Source organism: Macrobrachium rosenbergii, chromosome 55 (genome assembly GCF_040412425.1).
Source record: "Macrobrachium rosenbergii isolate ZJJX-2024 chromosome 55, ASM4041242v1, whole genome shotgun sequence".
NCBI lineage: Eukaryota > Metazoa > Arthropoda > Malacostraca > Decapoda > Palaemonidae > Macrobrachium > Macrobrachium rosenbergii.
In genome coordinates this window covers 51160467-51186919 of record NC_089795.1, presented here as the reverse complement: position 1 = coordinate 51186919, position 26453 = coordinate 51160467, and the positions used below count along the sequence as shown (strand labels likewise).

General features: G+C 36.7%; 1 protein-coding gene and 1 non-coding gene across 4 annotated transcripts in view; one reads left to right on the top strand and one right to left on the bottom strand.

Annotated features, from left to right (window-relative positions):
- The first annotated feature begins 6762 nt into the window (after positions 1-6762).
- TRNAH-GUG (transfer RNA histidin (anticodon GUG)) lies at positions 6763-6834 on the top strand. The gene has a single exon. It is a non-coding gene; the product is annotated as a tRNA-His (tRNA).
- Positions 6835-7128: 294 nt separating this feature from the next.
- The window catches only part of LOC136835236 (contactin-3-like), a 22781-nt gene continuing 3456 nt past the window's right edge, over positions 7129-26453 (bottom strand). For 2 of the 3 annotated variants that reach the window (XM_067098495.1, XM_067098497.1), the window contains exons 2-8: positions 25057-25277; positions 24580-24626; positions 18399-18556; positions 16766-16923; positions 15480-15609; positions 15121-15168; positions 7129-8459 (exon numbers count right to left, since the gene is read on the bottom strand). In XM_067098495.1, the coding sequence (XP_066954596.1) occupies positions 8266-8459; positions 15121-15168; positions 15480-15609; positions 16766-16923; positions 18399-18556; positions 24580-24626; positions 25057-25277 (956 nt within the window). In that variant the 3' untranslated portion in view covers positions 7129-8265. The remainder of the gene's footprint in view (positions 8460-15120; positions 15169-15479; positions 15610-16765; positions 16924-18398; positions 18557-24579; positions 24627-25056; positions 25278-26453) is intronic. The other variant, XM_067098496.1, reaches the window with a different exon arrangement.

Below are 26453 nucleotides of genomic sequence, written 5' to 3'. Positions count from 1 at the left end.
TAAATCTCATTTGCTTCCTATGGTTCTCATTGTAAAGTTATTTTTGCAGCAAAGTGTGGCTTAGTTTATTGAATAAATCTAGTCTCTTTCTCGGAGTCTTTGAATATCTCATTAGCCTTACAGCCTCAGTAGACAGTCGCCTCTGTACTCTGGAATTTTCTTCCTTTCTCTGTGTTCTTGAATCTAGAATCTCAAAAGTACAAGCAAAGATGCAATGCATTACTAACTTAAGACAAATTCACCTTGTACTTATGTATTTCTTTTCTTTCTGTAGTCACTGTTATCTTCTGTAGCTTCTTGCAAATGAACACATGTTCTTTGGGAGCTAGAATTTCAAGTCAATGACTGTAGGTGTGTTCCATATGAGTAGGGTTTAACTTTTTAATAATAATAATAATAAATAATAATAATAATAATAATAATAATAATAATTAAGCACTGGAAAGCTGAAAATGCCCCAGTACTTAGCTTTACAGCCTAAATTTCACGTTTCATTAATTAGTATAAGGCAACTCAAACGTCTAATTAGTATGGTTTTAAGAAATTTCCTGTAACAGCACTTTCATAGCAGTACTCAATTCATTATGTTTAGCGTTACAGGACATATTTTTGAATTGATATAAGGAATGAAAGCAGGCGAATTACTTTCCATCATTGCCATTCATTGCCTGATTTCTGAAAACAGTGACACTGTCACAATCCTTGTGATAAAGACCTCACAACTTCAGAGTTGAAACAGTTCTTTGTAACACTCGAACGAGAAAGTCCTTTTCCTCACTTACCGAAACGGAGTCGTTGTGTACGGATCGTGTGTTCTTGTTCTTCCAGGAACCGGTAAATTATGTATTTATTTATATCGTATATTCACTCTTGTGTTACGAATAACGAGGCATCACGTATTCTGTAATTCACGAAGTTCATGCTATCACTGACCCGTTAAATCGCCGATACGTCTAAAGTGTTATAAGAGGCCGGTATAAACTTTACGCGTAGGAGTGAGGGAAATCTCTGTTGGGTGGTAAAAATCCAGAGGCGACATTGTTCTATCTCCCTCCCCCTCCACCCACCCACCTCCAAAGCCGTCTAAACCTAAACCAACCACCAACTTTAGGAGGAAGCTAAATTTTACGTCAGAAACCTGACACCTGAATAACAGGTAAGGTACAGATATTTTTATATACATGTTTCAGTTATTTATATATTTCATTTATAGACAAACCCGTAGTTGTCTTATGTATTTCAATTATTTATATAGTTATAGAAAGACCCTTAGATATTTCAGGCAGGTAAGTGATGTACTACAGGTTTTAGGGTCACCCGTGAAATTGGCAGTTTCGGGTGAAGGTGACATTTTACGGCCGTGTTTGCTAGCTGCGTTCTTTATGCGTAAATTCTAGCTTTATTTTTATAGTCGTTCTGATTTCAATCTATTAGATTTTGTTTTATTGTTAGTCCTCCCAAAAGCCCTGGTGCTCTCCCAGGGACTTTTTCCACTCTCCCAAAATATTATTGCTACACAGTTTGTGGTGTTACGTTAAAAACAAATGATTTCCAATAACAGTCAAGCCGAAAAATCATTCAAATCGCAAAGAACACGACTGGAAAAGTATTTGTTCCATGACGATTTCCTAATTTTTTTTAATCAAAGCCCGAATAAGCAGCGGCAAAGTGCTAATAGAACTCATATAGGCTTAAATGCTGTTGTAGTTTTAATGTAGATAGTATTTTCTACTGTGCTGTGCTTGTAAAAAAATACAGTGCAAGTAATAATGTAACGTTTGTTTCAGGAAACACAACAACAGTAGGCTAGGCATTTACTTTTCCATAGTTTCTAAGTGTTGACTAGCCATGAAAAGTGATTAACCAAAAATTCTCGAGTCAGGATGATATATTTTGAAGTTACCACTAACGTAACCTAACCACCTAGCCTAGCCTGACCTCCTAACCTAACTATCCTAACCTGATCTAGGACGAAAAGATATAGGCCTAGCTTGTCTCAGTGAAATGACCTAATCTATTTCTGAAGAGTTTGGTTTATCTTCGAATAAACAAATAAGCGTAAAATAAATATTATAGTTAAAGAATGTGTGAAATATGTTTTCCATGGGTGCTTAATAAATAGGGTATGACTGGTCACTGCTATCTGAATAATTTCTTGATGGGTTAAGTTCATCGAGCAAAAGGAGTATTTTTCGGGTGTAGATTTTAGAAGAAATATTCCAGTTTAATATATATTTAGTCATAAGAATCATTACTGAATTTTAGGCAAATATTTAGTTGTTGGATTATACTTAGTAGCCACGAGAAAACAGTTCATTTAGCATTATTCATTCCAGTTCTGCATCTTTATCCAGAACTTTATTTATTCATAAAGTAACGCTGATGCTTTCCTCAATTTTCAAAAAAATTACCACTACAAGCAGTTCACAGCAAGAATGATATTGAAATAATGAATGGTTTATATATCAATCTCTGCTTATCACTCATGAACTTTCGAACGCAAATTTGAAACTGAAATGACGAACAACTTTCTAATTTCGATGTTTTTACTGAAAGCCGATTAAAATGATTGGTTTTCATTTTTGCAACGCTAAATGAAAGAACAAATAAGATTGATTGATGGATTTATGGTAACTAAGACTGGCGTGACAACTTCTAGGTTATTGACGCCGAAATAACAAATAGCTTGAGAGTGCCTGCAACAGGTATGGGTTCTATAAGCGGTTTCTGTTTTCGGAATTATTACCGAAAGTTTATTAGTAGACGTGTAGACTCTTAAAAGACCGTCCAAATGGATTATGATACATAAATATCTATACAGGTAATGGATATTTATGTATTAAAATCCATTTGGACGACGTTTGCAGAGTCTACGAGTCTAAAAAAGAAAGCTAATACTATGAATAAACTTACAGTAATAATTTCGAAATCAGAAACTTGTTATAGAATCCTTACCAGCTGCAAGCACTCCAAATCTGTCTGTTATTTCGGCGTCAATACAATTGGTGTTGTGACGCTAGTTTTAGTAACTAACAGTCAGCCAATCTTTTTTTTTATTTCATTAAGAGTTGCAAAAATGAAAACCAATCATGTCAACAGACTTTCAGTAAAAATATCGAAATTAGCAAGCTCTTTGTTAGTTCAGTTTCAAATGAGAGTTCGAAAGCGCATGATAGATAAAGCAGAGGTGGATTTATGAACCATTCATTGTCAAAATCATTCTTAGGTCTTCAAGTCTTTGGTAACGCAGAGGGAAAGACATCATTTCAAAATCACATTGGCATTGCCAGCTGAGTCTATAGTAAGATCGTGTTAGTGTGCCCCGCCGTAGAACTTCTCAGTTCCAGAGGTTCTTTATTCCTCACACCGTTGGACTGCGGAACAGTCTCCCTGAGGATGTCGTGCAATTGGAACTTCAAAAGTTCAAGCGAAGAAGCAATGCATTACTACCCAAAAGGTATTCTCCTTGCATTTTAATACCTTTTTATCTATTTATTAATTTATTTTTTTCTTTGTTAATAAGTGAGATCTCTTCTTTCTGTATTTCCCTTTACCTCCTCTTACTTCTTGTTCCATATGAATAGGGTTCATCTTTTGAATAATAATAAAAATACTAATTATAAAATAATAATAATCATCATGATCATCATCATCATGATCATCATCATCGTTCATTTTAAAAAGATAGTATTTTTAAGTCCACGATAAAGCGGTCAGTGATATCTTACTGTATAAAACCATGCAGAAATTAATAAAGCAAATTAAAAATCAATCCCAGTTCTCTATTATCAAATCGCAAATTCAAAATCAATCCGTTTATACAGCTGTATTACTCTGAATGACAGTTAACATGACTGAAATAGGGAAAGGGGAGTGGTTTGTGTTCATTTTTAATAATATATATGTATGATCTTGAGTACATGAAATGAAGTATGATAAACCTGTAGAGTTTATTTACCACATAAGTTACAAAGGAAAGGCGGAAGGGGAAGGGGGCTGGTGTACGGGGTTGAAACCTATCCTATTATCTAAGTTAGGTCAAATGATGGCTACGTGCCAAATTTTGTCTAGATCGGTGAAGTGGTTCGGATTACTATAGCGCACAGACATACAAATATACAAACATTCGCTTTTATATAAGATTCTGGATCAGGAACTATATCAGAACTTCCCGTAGGGGGTTAGTGCCATCAGTGCACCTCACGTGGGCCACCGTAAGCATTACTCAAGGTTCTTCGCAGTGTCCCTTTGGCCCCTAGCTGCAACCTCTTTCATTACTTGTACTCTACCTCCGTTCATATTCTCTTTCTTCCATCTTACTTTCTACCCTCTTCTAACAGTTGGTTCATAGCTTAATTGCGAGGTTTTCCTCCTGTACCTTTCAAACCTTTTTATTCTCAATTTCCCTTTCAGCGTTGAATGATCTCATCATAGGTTCAAGTGCTGGCCTTTGGCTTAAATTTTATATTCCCTCCATCCCCATATCACAACTGTACATAGTTGTTTTGGATCATAAGCTACCTCCTAAGAAATATTCTTTGAAATTTTTCAATTGCTTTCTTGAGGGACCGTATCAAAACCTGTATCAATTTTTCTTGGATCATTACCTGTATATCAATTAGATTTCTCTGAATTCCTTCGATGACTCTTTTATACATATGGACAAACGATAATTATGAAAATTTAAGAGATTCTAATTAAAGTACACCCCAAACGCCATTCGAAGCAAAAAACTTCTATTTCTCTCTTTTTCAATTTCACTTTGTTTCCACCACCTAAATAATCTATAAATTAATTATTTAAATAAGTGTCAAATGGTCTTTTTTTGGCAGATGGCTCTAAAAAAAACGAGTTGGTGTTCGAAAACGAAAAATGACAAAGAGAAGTTTTCGAAAACGGTCGTTTGATAAATTACTGAAAATTGTTTGATACATTCCGTTAATGTTTAAGAGATTCCACGGGTTTCACATTGATATATATATATATATATATATATATATATATATATATATATATATATATATATATATATATATATATATATATATATATAACGTCAATAAAGTTTCTTTGCAATTTAAAATATATTACAAAACACGTGAACAGGCATATATGTGGAAATTATTACGAATGAGGGGTAGATATCGAAGTTTTTTGCCTCATTTAACACACCTCTGTATGGGCACCATGAAGCTCATGAAGACGGTACTTAATTTCTTGCCATGTTCGCTGTAGCATAGCATTATCAATGGTAGCCATGGCATCAGTGATCTTTTGCTTGAGATCAGTGATGTCCCGTATCTTTGTTCGATACACGATATCTTTAACATAACCCCAGAGAAAGAAGTCCAGGGGAGTGGTATCTGGTGAACGAGGTGGCCAGGGAATTGGGCCATCCCTTCCAATCCACCGGTCTGGAAATGTTCGAATTAGGAAAACACGAACATGCTGGAAAATGATGGTCGGTTGAAGGTCATTTTGTGGTGCCACATATTCAGTCAAAAAGTCAAGGTAAACATTTGCTACAATTGATGTCTCGAAGAAAAATGGACCAGTGATTCGACTGCACATGATCCCACACCACACATTCATCTTTGGACTATCTCGGTGAAGTTCACTAGTCACATGGGGATGTTCTGATCCTCAGATTCTCACATTATGTGTGTTCAGTTTCCCTGAAACATGAAAGGTCGCCTCATCACTAAAGCAAACTCGGTTGAGGAATGTTTCATCCTCAGAAATTCGTGCCAGCATGTTAACTGCAAACTCTTTTCATCTTTGTATATCATTTGGCTCGAGTGCCTGTATTAGTTGCACTTTGTAAGCGTACAATCGCAAGTTCTTCTGTAGGACTCTGTGCACTGTTGAACGTGGTATCTGTAAGTGTCTGGCAGCAGTACGGATGGACTTTGTAGGAGAACGATCAAAGGCTTGTCTTACACGATCAATGTTTTCCTCAGATGCTCTTGGTCGTCCACTCCTCCCTTTATCCAACACTGTCCCTGTCTCCATAAATTTCTTGTGCCCTGCGCGAATTGACGGACGTGACGGTGGATCTCTTCCATACTTAGTTGTGTAGTCTTGCTGAGTCTGCATATCCGATTTTGTTTCAATAAACCAGGACACACATTGTGCCTTTTCTTGAGGAGTAACCATTTTTAGGGGTTCATTTAGTAGTACCTCTTTCAATCAGGGTACCTGAAATACACAAATGTAATGTAATTGAAGACTTTGATAACTGCTGAGTACGTAGAACAAATCTGATTAAGATATCTCATATATATATATATATATATATATATATATATTATATATATATATATATATATATATATATATATATATATATATATATATATATATATATATATATAGATATATATTTAGTAGATAGATAGATGAGATAGATGTAAATCTATATATGTATATATATATGTTTGTTTTGAGAGAAAGAGAAGAGATAGTTAGATACGTGCATACAGAGAGAAAGATATACATACGTGCAGAGAGAGAACACACACACACACACACACACTCAGAGAGAGAGAGAGAGAGAGAGAGAGAGAGAGAAATTGAAGAGAATGTAAATTCGGTATACAAGTCTTATGGACATTATGAGCGACTTAATTCCAAATAAAGGAGAAATAGGTCGAGCGAGTGAGCCGTTGCAAAGGACAACCCCCATTAATACTACTACCACCACTACTCTAGATAGATGCTCATGGGATCAGCTGACTGATCCATTCGTTGTCTGCCTCCGCAGCCGTGATCGTATAGTGGTTAGTACATTGCGTTGTGGCCGCAATAACCCAGGTTCGAATCCTGGTCACGGCAAGGGAGGATTTGTTTTGGTTGGTTAAATCGAAGAATTGGGTTGTTGCAGATAATGTTGACTGTGAGGTAAATCTGTTTTTGCAGCAAGGTGGTTGTTTTTGTTATATTCGTATGCTGTGTAATTCTGGGTGCAAAGTCCAGATAAAGGTTCACTTTGATTTGAAAATTTTCGTAAAAAATTTATATGTACAGTGTATACTGTATATATATACATATACATATACATATACATATGTATATATATATGTATATACAATATTTATCATAAGAAATTTTAAAATAATAATCAAACAATTGGATGTTTATATGATTTATTGCATTCCTACTTCACATCACTTGGTTGATCACAGTTAGCTGTAAATCATCGAGATATAAGGTCTTTGACAGAGAGAGAGAGAGAGAGAGAGAGAGAGAGAGAGAGAGAGAGAGGAGGGGGAGTTGATTACGAAGGATCACAGGATTTCTCAGAATATTTTTCGTCATCTTGGCAACACTGTTTAGGCATGTAATAGATTCTGAAACGTTTATGGAACATTAACCAACATTCATTACTTAGTAAAAACGAAACTTTTTCTCCCACAATCTTCTGTTAAATTTATTTACCACTTGAAAACATTTTCTTGCGTACTCTCAGTCTTGAATGAAGTTTACAGGTAATTTAATCTTCATACATTTATCTAGCAGGTTAGGCAACCTTAGGCCTGGTCAGTCCTTGGATTGGTGATTAGCATTTCGTGACAGACCCAGTTTGTCTCATAAGTGACTGTGGCCATCTGGGAGCACATGCATAGGCTAGCAACCCCATCCTCACAAATAGAGGTTTAAGATCTCGTAATAGGCCTTGGGAGTCTGGTTTAAGATGCAGTGGGTCACAGTGTGCCATGAGAAGCCAAGATAGTTTCAGTTATTGTTTAACATGAGTAATGTGGGAAGATCCAGAGAACCGGAAGAAAAGGAAGGGAAACAGTGAGTATATTACATGTTTTTATATCATAACAACAGGTACGTCTTGTGATATCAAAAGGTGTTTGCGTAAAGAATGAATATGATAGACGTAACAAAACATATTGCCATTTTGATATCAAAATTTGGCGAAGAACTTTAGGGCCTCTTAGCACGTCAGTGGTAGTTAGCAGCACTTGTGGTAAAAAAAATCTGGTCTGGCAACGCAGGGATTGATAAAAGAAAAAAAAAAAGGTGGGGGAGGTCCTCACCAAATACTAGTAATTTTTGCTAGTATTTCCTTCAAATAAAGATCAAGACCCATTTCCTACCATCCCCAGTTTTCAGGAGATACATGAACACAGTAGTAAGGAGCGAATGTCATCGATTGGGAACGCAGTGACCACAGTTTTAACTAGGTTCGATCGCCAAGTCAGACGTCGACTTTCACCACCCATGCGTGAGCAAGAGGCCAACAACGCCATGTTGTTAATCCATATCAGGCGTCAGATAGAATTCTTCCGACAGTCGAGGATCGTCGTTCCTGGGACGGCTGTTGTCCCTGCTGTGGATGCAGAAGGCGATGACGAAGCTGAGAGTGAAGAAGGCGAAGGTCGCCCCCAGTTGCAGAAAGAGCACACAGTCGTCGCACTTCTGCGTGGGGCCTCTCTTGTTCTTAGAATCTGGAGAAAGAAGAGTGAATGAGTGAACAGAAGAGCCCTTCCCTGGTCGATAAACGTTAATGAATGAGATTCAATAAAGAATTGGCATTTTAATTTTCATACTACGATAAACAGAGGCATTTTTGACAGTTTTCCTGTACTTAGATAAGACAGTTAAAGATATATAGATAATAAACAACAGAACAGTCATTGAGAGCTTGGCGCTCAGTGTAAGCACTGCAGTGTATTCTAGAATTATTCAACGCTACTCATCAAACCACCAGTCAAAAGAACAACACCCTTGCTCTAACATTACAAAACGCGATAATCAGACGAGCTCTCAGGAAGCACCTATGACTCAGCCCTAACTACGGAACCTTCTATTTCTTTCGTCAGGTAAAGACACAGAAGCTAAGCCTAATCGCAATCACCTAGCAAAGGCCTTGGCTTTGGCACAACCGCAATTATATTAGCTTCTAGCGCACAAGCTCAAAATTTTGCTGAGCATCTTTAACAAGCAGAGGTGGGGCAATTTTTTTTTTAATATGTCAATAAAAAAGAGACGAGATTTTACGATTTTCAACAAGTTTTAGAAAGGTAGCTCTTTAGTTGCTTTATTGCTCCTTGACACCCATAGCCACTTCAGACAAAATATGCCCCTTATCACTTGAATTGTACCTTTTCTTGCTGATCTCACTGTTTACACATCCAGGCGCCATTCGTTTCAGTATGAAATTTTGTGAATTACTGTAATAAAGCACTTCCTACTTTTTTGTGGAAAGACCTATTACTTTGTAAGACTGAAGCCTGTGGGTCCTGTACTTAATGTAAATGCCTTCTTTCCAGTTAGTCAGAATTTGTATAACCCTCATTTCATCACAACAACGTGGAAAATCATTGCACCCAAGAACTCAAGTTTTCGGAGAAACTTCCTTTCTCTGGGACACTTCCTTATCTCTGGGACACGTTCCTGTCTCTAGGACACACAGTATCATGTTGAAAGCTGTGTTCCTGTGGCGTCAGTACCAGAACAGAAGCCAAACGGCCATGTCACAAGTTACACATGCATCTCACTGGCTTGTATCGAAGTACATAATTCATGTAGACCAAAAGCCACTGACCTGAGAGTTACATAAAACTAGTGATGTTGTCTAGTCATAAGATTGGGCTCCATTTCCTTGTCATGAGGAATTATGTAGTCAGGGACTTCTAACTTTAGATTCTGTGAGGAGGCTTACCATCCTCAGACTTGAATGCTACTTTATCGTAGAAGTAACGCTGGCACTGGTTTATTACCAGTTCAGGGACCACATCCCATTTCTCTTTTTAGTTAATACAGCAATGATGATGTACCATGACATGCCAACTGTTGGAAGAACATATCGCACTCGGGGCTTGAAGCATTTTGCTAGGGGACTGGTGTTACCATAGTTCTGCTTGTGTAACCCTTATTTTTAGCTTGATTGCATTAGAACTGCAGCACCCACGTGCTTTAAATTTTTGGTAAAAAACACACCCCTCCATTTTCCTTTATGGGACTGGAGAGAAATAGAGTAAGCATGCAAATGCCCTGTATCAAGACTGGCAAATAGCAATATGTTCCTAGTGCCTATATTTGTATCCTGCTTGGCAGGTATTCAACTCTACACACCAGGCATACTGTATTTGGGAGTAGAGTGACTCCTGTTTTCTACATGAAAATGTAATAACTTCGTACCGACAATCCTAACATCTGTATAAATATCTAGCAGAAGTATGTGCAGAATAGATTTAGCCTAATACTGATATAAGCGAAGAAATAGAAGTTTGGATAGCTTCAGTTGATCTAAGTAACAAAATTCGTTAGCAGCAATGCAAAGAGGCTTTGCCAGAATTTAAACCTGAACAATGAACCAACTGAACTGCAGAAATATTCTTGGTCAACAAAGCTTGCGAGAGGGAGGATTTGATTTTAGCAGAAATGGTACGATAATTTTTCCCTCGTGTCAGTTAAGAATTCTAGGACTGAACTTTTAGAGACCTCTTTTTGCGAGGTGCACAATACTTGCTAAGTTCATAAACTTCTTCGCAGCTGTTGAAGTGGCTTAGGTTTGGTTGTAATTTCTTACCATGGAGGTAAGGATTTCCATTTTTGAACATGCTACAATGGATTTCAAAATGACATCATAACCATCTTCATACCATAAAAAACAGATTTACAGTGGACTATGAAAGGGAAACGGCTCCGTCTATAATCGGCCTAGTGGGAGTTGCCTCAGACAAATTTTTACGACGGCCCAGCACCCTCCCCCGCCCCACCGCCTTTCCTGCAACCAACATCTTAAAAAGTTAAATGAATAGGAGTTTTACATTTACATTAACGTGCCAAAGACAAATATATGGGAAGAAAGCTTTCACATTTTATGAAATTGTCGGAAGGTTAGGGAGACTGCTCCACTTAAGTTGAAAAAATACTCTGTGAGGACTTTGCTTCTATGCTGAAAATCCCAGAAAAAGATTTTTCCCTATAAATAGATTGAGGAAGAAAAAGTATTCTACCCTAGTGAATGTAGATTCAATTTTTCTACTGTGCTGGATGAGGTTTAGTCCTTCACTGTTAAATGACAGATCAATAAACTCTTTCGTCTTGTGTTGAATAAGCTGTGAAGCTACCCTGTGCTATAATGGCAGAAAGAATTTTTATGGATAAAGCTGTCTTTCCTTTGTTTGAATGCTACCCATACCAATGACATTAGATCTTGGGAATTCCTTTTTTCTTCCCCTATCAAATTTGTGTGGAGGCTTTCTCTCCATGCCGAGGTTGCAGTAGTGTTCCTTGTTTCTCATTATAAAGGCATCTGAAGGTTTCCCTCTGTACTGTGAGATTTAGAACCTTTTTCCTTTTCCTAAAATGACAAGAAAACTCTCAATTTTTTTTCTTGCCTTTTTGTCATGGTTGAAACACCAAGAGACTTTCAAACTGCTCAAAGAGCCAAACCAATGGAGAAGTTTCTCCTTTACTGAAGTGTTGGGATTTTAACCTCTGTAGATAAAATTATCATAGGCAAATGGAGTTGAAATTGTACCTCTTTCCATTAGTGGAAATCTTCCGAAATGTCACATATTGAATGCTTTGGCCCCTACGCCAAGGTAAAACAAGGCCCACGTTTGGTGAAATTTTTGCCAAAATACACGCACGCCTTTTTACAAAACCATTCCAACGAAGTGAATAAACATACGAACAAGTATTCTGCATCTTGAGAATTGACTTTATTAGCAGTTTCCCATTCTTTCATTATTCAAATTCAAAAGGAGACTTTATTAAATTAAGGCTATGTACTGGATAAAGCAGAATATTTGCGCAACTGATAAAGTATCGAACAGGTCCACTCTTTTTTTTTATGTTTTTCCATAAGTTTCATTTTTTGAGTTTCAGAAAAAACGTGGTAATATAAAGGATAATGTATGAAAAAGGGGCTTTAATGTTTTGCCAAATGAAGCAAACATTTTATTCACAAGTGAAGAAAAACCAAAATTGAGATTTTAGAATATTTACAAAATAAAAACACCCCTCGTCAACAAAGCATATGAGAGATTAGCATAAAAGACAAGCAATATTTGAGGAGTCAAAGAATTTTTGTTCTGTTTGCCTATTTACGGGAAGCATTTAGCACTGGTTTTACTGGTAAGTGACAAGTTTAGGGAGGGACAGGATACATGGGCCTTACAATCTACGAAAGTTTGCTGTTGTGCTATATATATGTATATATACATACAGTATATAAATATGTAAAATATATATTATATATGTATTATATCTACATATATAGATATACATATATATACATACATGCATATATATACATATGTATATGTGTATATATATGTATATATATGTGTGTATGTATATATATATATAAAGTAATAACCGCCACTTAACAGATGCTTTAGGAGTCTGGCTTTCTGATGAGTAACAAAATCAATTAAGTTACAAAGACCCTTTATTATAGACTGTACTTCAATATTTTCTAGACATCTTAGAGCTAACAAGAATTCCAAATAATTCATAATCGAAACTAATCTGTACTTTATGCTTAACATTAAGTTTTAGAGATTTGTCTTAAAATGTGTATCATCTGAATTGGTAGCATAGCAAACAGTATACTGTTAATGATAACTATAAGTACAGTAGTCTATTAAGTTTAGAGTATAATTGTATATATATATATATATATATATATATATATATATATATATATAATATATATATATATATACATATTACATATATATATTTTTTTTCAGCCCATCCATTCGACCCAAGCTGGGAATAACAGTTGCGTTAGCTTGCAGCCTCATTTCCCTAGAGAAACACTGAGAACTGAAAGGCTCAAGATGTAATACTATATATATATATATATATATATATATATATATATATATATATATATATATATATATATATATATATATATATATATATATATATATTTAGTTAACCAGCTAATTGCAGAGTAGGCTGAATATGGCTGAGTTAGGTCCCTAGAGACATGATGACTAACAGGAAATCAGAACCATTTTCTTTGATAACATACTATATAAAATTCCCCTAATGCCAAGCATCTTCACGATACTTAGGTTGGGAATCGAACCCATTTCAAAGAAAAGAAAAAAGAAAATGTTCTAACTGCTCCCACTCTTGGAACTGTATTGTCATTCACTCTTAAAATTCACGTTTTCCTTTAAGAAAGTTGGTTTAGTTTCTAAAGATTCAGATGGTAGAAAGAGAGAATACAAAAAAGAAAAGCAACAAAGAACGTAAATAAAAAAAAAACTGCCCCACTTATACTCTTATCAATAGACGAGTGTCAGATACAGGAAAGAAATCTGGCTGAACCTTGCTGAAAGAGTTCTGAAATGGAAATGGTCAAGTTTGAATACAGTTTTAACACAACAGTTTAAGCTTACCCTTAAAGGGCCACTGACACTTGAGACATTGAGAAAGAACCAATGGAAAAACAACACGAACTTCTATCATTGGAAACTTCATACTAAAACTGAGATTACCCAAATGAGCCCAATGAAGTGGTTATTCTGATACTAAGAAGAAAATTTTTCAAGACATTTTATTACGAAAACTTTTCAGTGTAACAATGTTTATTCCCACTGCTTTCAAAAAGGATGTTTATTTCCGATCTGACAAAGTTAGTCGTCCCTGTCTGCTGTCATAATTTTGACAGGATATTAGATATTTGAACAAGTTAGTTAGTAGTACTTGTTGCTTCGGCTAACCGAGTTAGACTAGGTACTGGATATGGCTAATTTAGTTGTCTTTATCAAAATGTCCATCATACTCTTGAGTTCACATACATGCCATACATGCTCGTCCCCATCAGCTCAAGTTTGACAAGACTTTCAAATGTGGAGGCAAGGTAAATTCATTATGATCCTATTCCTACAAAGTAAATAAAATTTCTTAAAAACTTGAGCATTCTTGTCTAAAATAGGTCAGATTTCATAAAGAGTTAAAGTGTTAAGGTGCGTTCACACTACAGTAAAGCAAGTCATAAACACATGGCAACTTATTGCACACAACACACTGGTTGAAAACACATAAACGACTTTCATTGGAGAACAAATCTTTGGCAAGTGCCGAACAGTAGTATGAACACTGGTTAGTGCTACCAGTAATTAAGTGACTTGTACTCAACCTGTCTGTGATATGTGTCCTTAACAACTCACTGGTCAAACGGAGACCATGAGTTAAAAAAAAGAGACCGAATTTGACATTCTTATCAGCTTGCTTAAAGATTAAACTGAGTCTACAAGAGTAATAGGCTTAAGGATTGTTATCAGACCATTTATTAAAAGTAATGTATATTTCAAAACATGATCAAATTATTCGTCCTTAGCAGTCCATTCATTAAAATTAGAGGTAACTTTGTAAATGTTTAAGAGTAAAAGCCTTTATAACTCATCCTTCAGCTTATCCAGGAAGTTGGAACTGATCCAGCAAAATTCAAGTGGACGTAAGACATGAGAAGAGTAACTGTTCTTATTAAATCATCCAGCAAAATTAAATTGGATTTTATAGCTAATGTAAAGTGTCCACACTAACCAATTTAATTTTAATGTTATAGACATAACAGGAATAACTTTCGTTACTATCTCGTCCAGAAAAATTAAATTGGACCCTATAATGCTGATAAGTCGAGCTATCTATGTTCACTCACCTATGAAAACTAGACTGGATCTTATAATCGTGACATAACTTCCTGTTGGACTAATTGAAACTTCACTTTGATTAGGATGGATAGTGTTGCCATTTTGGAATTAGTACTGGTAATTTTCCCCGGAATTGCTGCAATTATTATGTTGCCATTCAAAGCTTTTACACAAGAGCCACTAAAATTTGGATTACTGGTGACCCAAGGTGTCTGTAGGATTGGTTTCGACATGTTTGCTCAGTGCCAGTGACCCTCTAAGCTAGCTCCACAATTTAGTCGAAAATCAGCTATTGTTTGGGGTGGAAGTCAATGGAAGTTCTCTCCCAAAATCCAGTCCAAACAGAAACAAAGATAATACAAGTTCCATTTCCCCTTTTTGAGTACTCATCATCTTCCAGCCTTCCAATCCAGACTTCTTTCCTTTATCCTGGACTCTGCGCAAGGCTCCAGAAAAAAATAGATTCATAAACCCTTACAACAAAACGTATTTAGAAGATCATTTTTGTTGCATTTCCATATGTGTGCTGGACATAGAAAATCAAATGTTAAACAGAGATCAGCCTTTGTTGCTGAAAATTTTCAAGTTACGAGTTACCATCATTGTAGTTTTTACTCAGTACTTCTGAAATCAACATTGCATATAATCGTATTAAATGAGAAACTAACAACCACCAATAGAAATGTATTTTGGTACAAAACAAGATTCCTGTCATGTGAAATATCTTGAGTACAATAGATGAAACGTTTTCGATACTGAAAATGAACTCAAGAATGCAACTGAATTAGTTATAATGTTAAAGTACAGTAACTCAGGATTATTGTGAGGCATCGTTACCTTTAAAGACGTGGACGATTACATAGGCAGGGATGGCATTGGAAGGCTGGCAGGTGTAGTTTCCAGAGTCAGTGAAGTTGATGTTTCGAACCTGGAGTTCGCTTGATCTCGTATCTTCCTCCGTCTTCACCTGGGTTGTGGAATAGGTTTCTGAACGTGAATGTAGTGCAATGCATTACTACCCTAATACAATTCTCTTTGTATTATAATAATTTACTTACATTCTTATCTGTGTATTTAGTAATTTGTTAATTTATTTTTTCTTAATAAGCGATCTTCTGTATTTCCCATTACCTTCTGTTACTTCTTCCTAAAGAACACCGTAATATTCCTTAGAAACTTGACTTTCAAATAATTGGCCCCTTGTGGTGGCTTGTTCATATGAATAGGATTCATTTTCTGAATAATAATAATAATAATAATAATAATAATAATAATAATAATAATAATAATAATAATAATAATAATGTGATTGGACACTTGACTTGTCAAGATACAGACTTAATTCTGAATCTTGCCCTCACCTCTACAGAATCACAAGGGTACAGCTTTTAGTTATGATAGTTGAAATTCTGAATCTTTTCCTTGAGTTTTTAGAACGAACTTGTTTCAGTTACATCGGTGAGATCAGAACCAAATTGGTCTTTGTTGAAGTCTCAGTATTTTGGTACGATATACTGGGTATAGGGCTTAGTTTGCTAGAAGATGTATGGTGCAGAAGGGGATTTGCTGGAAATGATTCAGAATCTGTAGGATGAAAGGGTTGAGTTAGAATAAGTAGAGGTACAGTGACTGCTCTGAAGTAAAAGTAGCTTTCAGACAAGAGTGTTTGGTATCCTTAATGTTTTTTAAATATTCTTATGAATGATGTATGGAAGAGGTTATGGAAAGAAGGAAAAATGTACATCTGAGTATGTGTGAAATAAAAAAGATGACATATATATATATTTTATATAATATATATATGTATACATATAGTGTATGTATATACATATATATATATATATATATATATATATATATATATATATATGTAGTGGCAGATGTCTACAGATAATCCTGACTGGTGATGGTGAAGAAAAGCTGCAAAAGAACTTGGAAGCCGAGGGTGTTTTTAAGAAAATAAAACTGAGAGTGAGCGTCAGCAAGATTCAGTTTACGTGTGTGTATTTCACACGATCCAAAATAACCCTGAGCTACAGTAGATTCTAAATTGATTATAAATAAAGAATAGATTACTTTTAGACTCAAATGACTTGCAAAACATTTAATCACGCTTTACTTACGGATATACTTTCCTTCGAATAGTCTATGACGGTGTCATCTCTGTACCACAAGATGTATTCAGGTATGTCTGATACCTGCAGTACCATGCAGAGAAGGTACAGTGTACCACCAGCTGCCACAGAAACTTCCGAAGCTCCAAAAATAACGGAGTAGGCATCTGTTGTATAAATTAAAAAAATTTTAGGCTGTGTTCACACTATATGAGAAAATGTTTTAAACACGCGTTGGCAACTTGTCACATACATATCACAAACAGGTTGACAACAAGTCGACGACCGCAAGTGGAGAACGAAGTTTTGGCAAATGCTGGATAACCTTATGAAGCTGGGTATAGGACTACCGATAAGTTGTTAACTTGCATTAAGCCTGTTTGTGATGTGTATGTGATAAGTTGCTAAACATGTATTTAGGACATGGATATTGCATACGTGCATAGAGGCATCGACTTGAACAAGTCATAAGAATACTTTAGGACATTGTTGTAGGTTTAGGAAATTTAGGGGAATTATAGAATGTCCAGAACGCAAGAGAAGACCCATTGGGCGTTTGTGTGCATGTAAGAGAGAGAGAGAGAGAGAGAGAGAGAGAGAGAGAGAGAGAGAGAGAGATTATATCATTACGAGGACAAAGGAAAGAAGCCTTTCAAACCACGAAGAAAGTTGAGAACACTTGCAGCTCAAAGAATTAAATCTGATACGAAACGAAAACTCAGGGTTCAAACACATTTTTGTTTCAGTGAGTGGGTGGGATTCCCGATCGCTGAGTCATGCCTCACAGCAAAAGCAGCCTATTGTGCTTATTTCACTGATAAATCGAAACGTTTTCATTTCAGTTGTTGCTTTTTGACAGGAAACACTTAACATTTGTGTCATCTCTCCTGGGAAAGTTACAGGAACTAAGACTTTTCAATGCATTATTCGCAAAACAAGACTTTTTTTTTGATAATTTACATTATTATGAAACAGAAACATTAAGTTAAAACACCATACATTCATAGTTCAAGGTTTGCTTCTATTGAAATAGGGAAATGTTTTTCTATAAGAATTTAAATTTTTTTCTTTTGGTCACAATGAAATGCAAAACATCTTGCCATGAACTAACATTTGAATCTCGTAGCTCAAATTTTATTTCCCTTTAAGCTGGGAACATTTTTTCTATAAGAATTCTCAAACTTTTTTTCAAGGTCACTGATTCCCTACCTATGGCCACCAATTTCACAGCAACATTGACTTGGAACTACACATTCACTGCTCAAAGTTTACTTCCCTTTAAGCTGGGAAACGTTTTCTCTTTGAGAATTCTTAAACTTTTTTTTTTTTTGTCACAATAAGATGTAATCTATCTTGTCATCAACTAACATTTGAACCTGGGACATTAAATTGAAACTATACATTCACAGCTCAAAATTCACTTCCTTTGAAGCTGGATAACGTTTCATCTTTTAGAATTCTTAAACTTTTTTTCGGTCACAATGAGATATAAACTACCTGGTCATCAGCTAACATTTGAACCAGGGACATTAAATTGAAACTATGCACTCGCAGCTAAAACTTTACTTCCCTTCAAACTGGGAAACGTTTCATCTTTAAGAATTCTTAAACGTTTTCTTTTTTGAGGTCACTGGTTCCTTACCTATGACCACCAATTTGACGGCCGCCACCTGCTCAGGTTCAGTGCCCACGTGACATTTGTACACGGCCGAGTCCTCGGGTTGCACCCTGACGAAGCGAAGGCCGTAGTCGCAGGACCCTGCCTCGTGCATGGGACTGATCCTGTCGTCACTTGTGTATCTTGGGAAGGAATAGGATGAAATCGAGATTAAGGAAGGTCGCAATGAGGAAGGGATAAAGAAATGAATAAAATACATGGTAAAATTGACGTTAGAGCATGGCGTCAAAAACGGGAAATTTGCTACTGTAACTGTTACATATTGAAAAGCAGTTGGTATAAGCATGCGTCAATCCTGTTGATACTGGGCTTGTTCAGTGCTTGGAAAGGTCGCCACAACCTAGTGCTAAACACCAGTGTCACACGCGCACAAGCCCTCTTGACCATGTGCAACAATCTTTTACTACAGTGAGGCATTGCTTAGATTCACACACACAAAAAATACATTCTATTATCAAAGGTTTAGAAGCTACCTTTTGTTTATTTGTTACTTTCTCCAACTTAACTTTCCGTATCCCCTACCCTCCTCGCACCCCAACCCACCTCAACGCGCCCCACCATCTCCCCACCACCACCCTAAATTGTAACAAGGAAAAAGGTGCGGGCGGTATTTTGGGACGAACATGGTGTCCAATCTGAAATCATGAAAAAACTTTAATATGTAATTTAGAATTCCGTTCTACAGTCTGTCCTGGTTGGCACACTCTCTCTCTCTCTCTCTCTCTCTCTCTCTCTCTCTCTCTCTCTCTCTCTCTCTCTCTCTCTCTCTGCCATGTGCATAATTTCTTCCTCAGTATTTCAAAGGTTTCAAAATGACCTGCAGCTGTGGCTTCCTGTTCCCCAGTAACTCTGTCCTGCAGGTTTATATCGGCGCTCGTGCTCAAACGCACGCGCACACACATACATATATAATGGCAGGAAATTACTGGAATGGCGTCAGATTCAAAAGTAGGTACAACGCACTTTCGTGTATTACGTGCACATCTTTCAGGGTATGAAGATGCGTATGTTACACATGAAAGTGCTCATGTCAAAGTTTTACCTTTTATACAATTCAGGGTTTTTTTACTTATATTTTGTCTTCTGCGTAGATTTAGATTTGATTTTTATAAATTATACATATGTATTTTATGAATATATATATATATATATATATATATATATATATATATATAAATTTCTGACTCACGACGTGAGTCAAGAAATTTATTACTATTCCTGCGTGATTGTGATTGATGTTTTGATATATTTTATATATATATATAATATATATATATATATATATATATAATTATATATATATATATATATATATATATATATATATATATATATACTATATATATATATATATATAGTAACCTAAGGGAAATTTTCCTTAATTCTTTATTTATATCCTTGCACTATTGTTCTTCTTGGAAAAACAAACGAAGAATTAAGGAAAGTAATTGACCGACATTTCATAGATTAATGTAAGAACAATATACTATAATATCTTTATATATATATATATATATATATATATAAATATATATATATATATAAATATATATATATTAGCTATATATTGACCAACCAGGCTGTGGAAAACTCTGAATGACATTCTATGTGTAGGGGAGGAAAAGGAAAAGGGAAGGGGAGGGGGAGGGAGGATGGTGAAGGGAGAGGGGAGGTTTGTGTTGGCAGTCCGATTGACAGTTCCTCACGTTTTTGTAGACAAACAGGTATTACTGCGCTGTCTGTTCCTTTTATCCAGGTATTATTATCATGACTGTTCCTTTTATTCAGAATTACTGTGGTGACTCTCCCTTTTATCTAGGTATTACTGTGTCCCTTTTATCTACTGTAGGTATTACTGTGGTGACTGTCCCTTTTATCTAGGTATTACTGTGGTGACTATCCCTTTTATCCAGGTATTACTGTGGTGACTGCCCCTGTTATCCAGGTATTACTGTGGTGACTGCCCCTGTTATCCAGGTATTAAAATGGTGACCGTCCCTTTTATCTAGGTATTACTGTGGTGACTATCCCTTTTATCCAGGTATTACTGTGGTGACTGCCCCTGTTATCCAGGTATTACTGTGGTGACTGCCCCTGTTATCCAGGTATTAAAATGGTGACCGTCCCTTTTATCTAGGTATTACTGTGGTGACTGTTCCTTTTATCCAGGTATTACTGTGGTGACTGCCCCTGTTATCCAGGTATTAAAGTGGTGACTGTCCCTTTATCTAGTGTACTGTGTGACTGTCCCTTTATCCAGGTATTACTGTGGTGACTGCCTGTTATCAGGTATTAAAGTGGTGACCATCCCTTTTATCCAGGTATTACTGTGGTGACTGCCCCTGTTATCCAGGTATTACTGTGGTGACTGCCCCTGTTATCCAGGTATTAAAATGGTGACCGTCCCTTTTATCTAGGTATTACTGTGGTGACTGTTCCTTTTATCCAGGTATTACTGTGGTGACTGCCCATGTTATCCAGGTATTAAAGTGGTGACTGTCCCCTTTATCTAGGTATTACTGTGGTGACTGTCCCTTTTATCCAGGTATTACTGTGGTGACTGCCCCTGTTATCCAGGTATTAAAGTGGTGACCATCCCTTTTATCCAGGTATTACTGTGGTGACTGTTCCTTTTATCCAGGTATTACTGTTCTGTCTGTTCCTTTTATCCAGGTATTACTGTGCTGACTGCCCCTTTTATCCAGGTATTACTGTGGTGACTGCCCCTGTTATCCAGGTATTAAAGTGGTGACTGTCCCCTTTATCTAGGTATTACTGTGGTGACTGTCCCTTTTATCCAGGTATTACTGTGGTGACTGCCCCTGTTATCCAGGTATTAAAGTGGTGACCATCCCTTTTATCCAGGTATTACTGTGGTGACTGTTCCTTTTATCCGGATATTGCTGTTCTGTCTGTTCCATTTTATCCAGGTACTGTGCTGACTGCCTTTTATCCAGGTATTACTGTGGTGATTTGCCTTTTATCCAGGTATTGCTGTTCTGTCTGTTCCTTTTATCCAGGTATTACTGTGCTGACTGCCCCTTTTATCCAGGTACTGTGCTGAGCTGTCCCTTTTATCAGGTATTACTGTGCTGACTGCCCCTTTTATCAGGTATTACTGTGGTGACTGTTCCTTTTATCCAGGTATTACTGTGCTGACTGCCCCTTTTATCAGGGTATTACTGTTTGGTGACTGTTCCTTTTATCCAGGTATTACTGTGCTGACTGCCCCTTTTATCCAGGTGTTAATACTGTGCTGACTGCCCCTTTTATCCAGGTATTACTGTGCTGACTGTTCCTTTTATCCAGGTATTACTGTGCTGACTGCCCCTTTTATCCAGGTATTACTGTGCTGACTGCCCCTTTTATCCAGGTATTACTGTGGTGACTGTTCCTTTTATCCAGGTATTACTGTGCTGACTGCCCCTTTTGTCCAGGTATTACTGTGGTGACTGTTCCTTTTATCCAGGTATTACTGTGCTGACTGTCCCTTTTATCCAGGTATTACTGTGCTGACTGCCCCTTTTATCCAGGTATTACTGTGGTGAGCTGTTCCTTTTATCCAGGCCATTACTGTGCTGTTTCTTTATCCAGGTATTACTGTGCTGACTGCCCCTTTTATCCAGGTATTACTGTGCTGACTGCCCCTTTTATCCAGGTATTACTGTGCTGACTGCCCCTTTTATCCAGGTATTACTGTGCTGACTGCCCCTTTTATCCAGGTATTACTGTGGTGACTGTTCCTTTTATCCAGGTATTACTGTGCTGACTGCCCCCTTTTATCCAGGTATTACTGTGGTGACTGTTTCCTTTTATCCAGGTATTACTGTGGTGACTGCCCCTTTTATCCAGGTATTACTGTGGTGACTGTCCCTTTTATCCAGGTATTACTGCTGACTGCCCCTTTATCCAGGTATTACTGTGCTGACTGTCCCTTTTATGTCAGGTATTACTGTGCTGACTGCCCCCTTTTATCCGGTATTACTGTGCTGATGTCCTTTTATCAAATTATTACTGTGCTGACTGCCCCTTTTATCAGGTTATTGCTGTGCTTTTTCCCTTTTATCCAGGCCACTGTGCTGACTGCCCCTTTATCAGGTATTACTGTGGTGACTGTTCCTTTTATCCAGGTATTACTGTGCTTTGTTTGCCTTTTATCCAAGGTGTTACTGTGCTGACTGCCCCCTTTTGTATCCAGGTGTTACTGTGCTGACTGCCTTTTGTCAGGTATTACTGTGCTGACTGCCCCTTTTATCAGGTATTACTGTGCTGACTGCCCCTTTGTCAAGGTATTACTGTGGTGACTGTTCCTTTTATCCATGTATTACTGTTCTGTCTGTCCCTTTTATCCAGGTATTGCTGTGGTGACTGCCCCTTTTATCCAAGTATTACTGTGGTGACTGCCACTTATATCTAGGTATTATTGCTGTCTGTCCCCTTTAACCAGGTATTACTGTGCTGTCTGTCCCCTTTAACCAGGTACTTCTGTGCTGTCTGCCCCCTTGAACCAGTTATTACTATGCTGTCTGACACCTTTAACCCGGTATTGCTGTACTGTCTGTCACCTTTAATCAGGTATTGCTGTACTGTCTGTCCCTTTTATCCACATATTAATGTGGTAACTGCCCCTTATATCCAGGCATTACTATGCTGTCTGTCCCCTTTAACCAGGTATTGCTGTGCTATCTGTCCCCTTTAACCAGGTACTACTGTGCTGTCTGCCCTCTTGAACCAGTTATTACTGTGCTGTCTGTCTCCTTTATCCAGGTATTACTGTGATGACTGTCCCTTTTAACCAGGTATTACTGTGGTGACTGTCCCTTTTATCCAAGTTTGACTGTGGTGACTGTCCCTTTTATCCAGGTATTACTGTGGTGACTGTCCCTTTTATCCAGGTATTACTGTGGTGACTGTCCCTTTTAAACAGGTATTACTGTGGTAACGGTCCTTTTTATCCAGGTATTACTGTGGTGACTGTCCCCCAGGTATTACTGTGGTGACTGTCCCTTTTATCCAGGTATTACGGTGGTGACTGCCCCTTTTAACCAGGTATTACTGTGGTGACTGTCCCCTTTATCCAGGTATTACTGTGGTGACTGTCCCTTTTATCCAGGTATTACTGTGGTGACTGTTCCTTTTAACCAGACTGTCCTTTTATCCAGGTATTACTGTGGTGACTGAAAAGCACTTTCAATAATATATTTCTATGGTCTTGAGTACATGAAATTAGGTATGATAAACCCGTAGAGTTTATGTACCACATAAGTTTAAAGGGAAGGTGGGTGTGGGGAGGGGAACGGGGCAGGGATACGGGTTGAAACCTACCTGTTATCTAAGTTGGGTCAAATGATGGCCATGTGCCAAATTTCCTCTGGATCGGTCAAGCGGCTTGGATTTCTATAGCTCACAAACATACAAACAAACATACATAAAAACATACATTCACTTTTATATATATAATATATATGTGTATAATATATATATATATATATATATATATATATATATACACACACACACACACACACACACACACGTGTGTGTGTGTTAAATAGTGGTCATTTTGGCAGAAAGTTAAATAGTGATAATTTTGGGGAAAGTTAAATAGTGGTCATTTTAGAGGGGGGGGGGGAGTTAAATAGTGATCATTTTTGGGGAAGTTAAATAGTGGTCATTTTTGAGGGGGCGAAGTTAAATAGTGGTCATTTTTGGGGGGAAGTTAAATAGTGGTCATTTTTGGGGGGAAGTTAAATAGTGGTCATTTTTGGGGTGAAGTTAAATAGTGGTAATTTTTGGGGTGAAGTTAAATAGTGGTCATTTTTGGGGGGAAGTTAAACAGTGGTCATGAAGGGAAGTTAAATAGTGGTCTTTTTGGGGGGGAAGTTAAATTGTGGTCATTTTGGGGGAGTTAAATAGTGCTCATGTCGGGGGAAGTTAAATAATGGTCGTTTGCGGGGGAGTTAAATAGTGGTCATTTTGCTGGGGGGGGGAGGCGGTTAAGTTAAATATATTGGTAAAACTTCCAAGCACTGACCACCCCTAACATAGTTCAAGTTGTTTGATATTCACAAACCTAGTTTTGCACTGGTTGACTTCATAATTTATTTACTAAATAATTAAGGATGCCTTTTCTCTCTTATCTCACCTGTATCTCCCATTGGTGAGAACTTCCTTGTTACGGGACCAAGAGACCTGGAAGGAGAAGAAATAAGTCCAATGATCAATGAATGATTAATTATCTTCCTCGAGTCTGGTCTACATGCGTATGAATGTCTGTTTATCTGCTATGATGTATCTTTATTAGACTACTGTGGAGATAGTGATACGCTTTCATTGGGGAAGAAGAAGAAGAAGAAGAAGAAGAAGAAGAAGAAGAAGAAGAAGAAGAAGAAGAAGAAGAAGAAGAAGAAGAAGAAGAATTTAAGAGTAGTGCGATTTCCCTTTGAAGCCCTGTTGGGCTTAGTCTGTTGACTCTGCCCAGAAGGGTTTTTAGCTGAAGACTTAAAGAAGGAGATGAAGAAAAATGTTCGTGTCTACAGGTGCCATAAACATTCACTCTCTCTCTCTCTCTCTCTCTCTCTCTCTCTCTCTCTCTCTCTCTCTCTCTCTCTCTCCAGCTTACCGAGACATCCCCAGCTTCCAGGACAGTGCAGTTGAGGGTCACGGTGGCTCCCCTGGAAACTACGAAGCGCTTCCAGGACCTGGAAACTAGAGTGGGTCCCTCGCGCGTGCGCACTGGCTTCTTCTTCATTTCGGCTATGGCTGCTGTTATGTTGAAGCTGGAGGTGTTCAGCTTCTTGGAGGGGGAGGAACCGTCCGCTGTAACCCATGGGTAGTCGAAATCTGAAAGGGGTTAGGAACACGAAAATGATTTTTGTTTTTGAAGTTTGTGTCATTTACTTTTTTTGTAATTTTTGTTGACCTTAATTTATTTTTCCCTCTATGAATAAATAGTAATTTTTTGCTTCTGTGCATACCCTCTATACATTATTTATTTTTCTTTTATAAATAGTTTATCTATTTTCCTCTATACATGATTTATTTATTTTTCCTCTATACATAATTTTTTTATTTTTGTTTATGGATAATTTATTTATTTTCTCCTCTTATGCATTATTTATTTATTTTTTCCTCTGCGCAAAATTCATTTATTTTTTCCTCTGTACATAATTTTTCCTCTTCTTTTTTGGTTTTCTCTTTCATATAAAATAATTGTTTTAGGAATGTTTTAGAGATTGCCATAGTTATCCAGCTGTGATAATGGTCAAGGTCCCCTGAAACGCCGCTAATAAAGCTATGCCAATTTCCCAAAAGACGTCTATCTTGTCTTCTGATACTGTATATATATATATATATATATATATATATATATATATATATATATATATATATATATATATATATATATAATATATATATACATATATACATATATATGCATATATATACAACACACACATGTATATATATATATATATATATATATATATATATGTATGTATATTATGTTTTATGTATATATACATGTATATTATATATAAAATATATATATATATATATATATATATATATATATATATATATATATAATATATATATATATATATATATATATATATATATATATATATATATATATATATATACTGTATATATATATATATATACTATATATATATATATATATATATATATGTAGCAACAATGTGTGTGTGTGTGTGAGAGTGTGTGTTTGCGTGCGTGTGTCTGTGGTAGTATTTATGATACGACAAAGTTTTGAGAAAGAGAAGCATAAACGGTTCATGGGAATTTACGCAGTGCTAAGAGTGAGTGTGATCCAAAGCTAAGAGTCTTCAGCTACAAGCAAGGAATGCTTGCACAGGTCATGCGTTCACATGTGTGGAATGGAAAAGCACTGCATAAGGAAAAGTCTACATGTGACACTAGGATGCATTTGTGAGGATTCAGGTGTATAGGGTGATGTGAACGTATGATGTGAAGGACATTATTTTTTTTTTA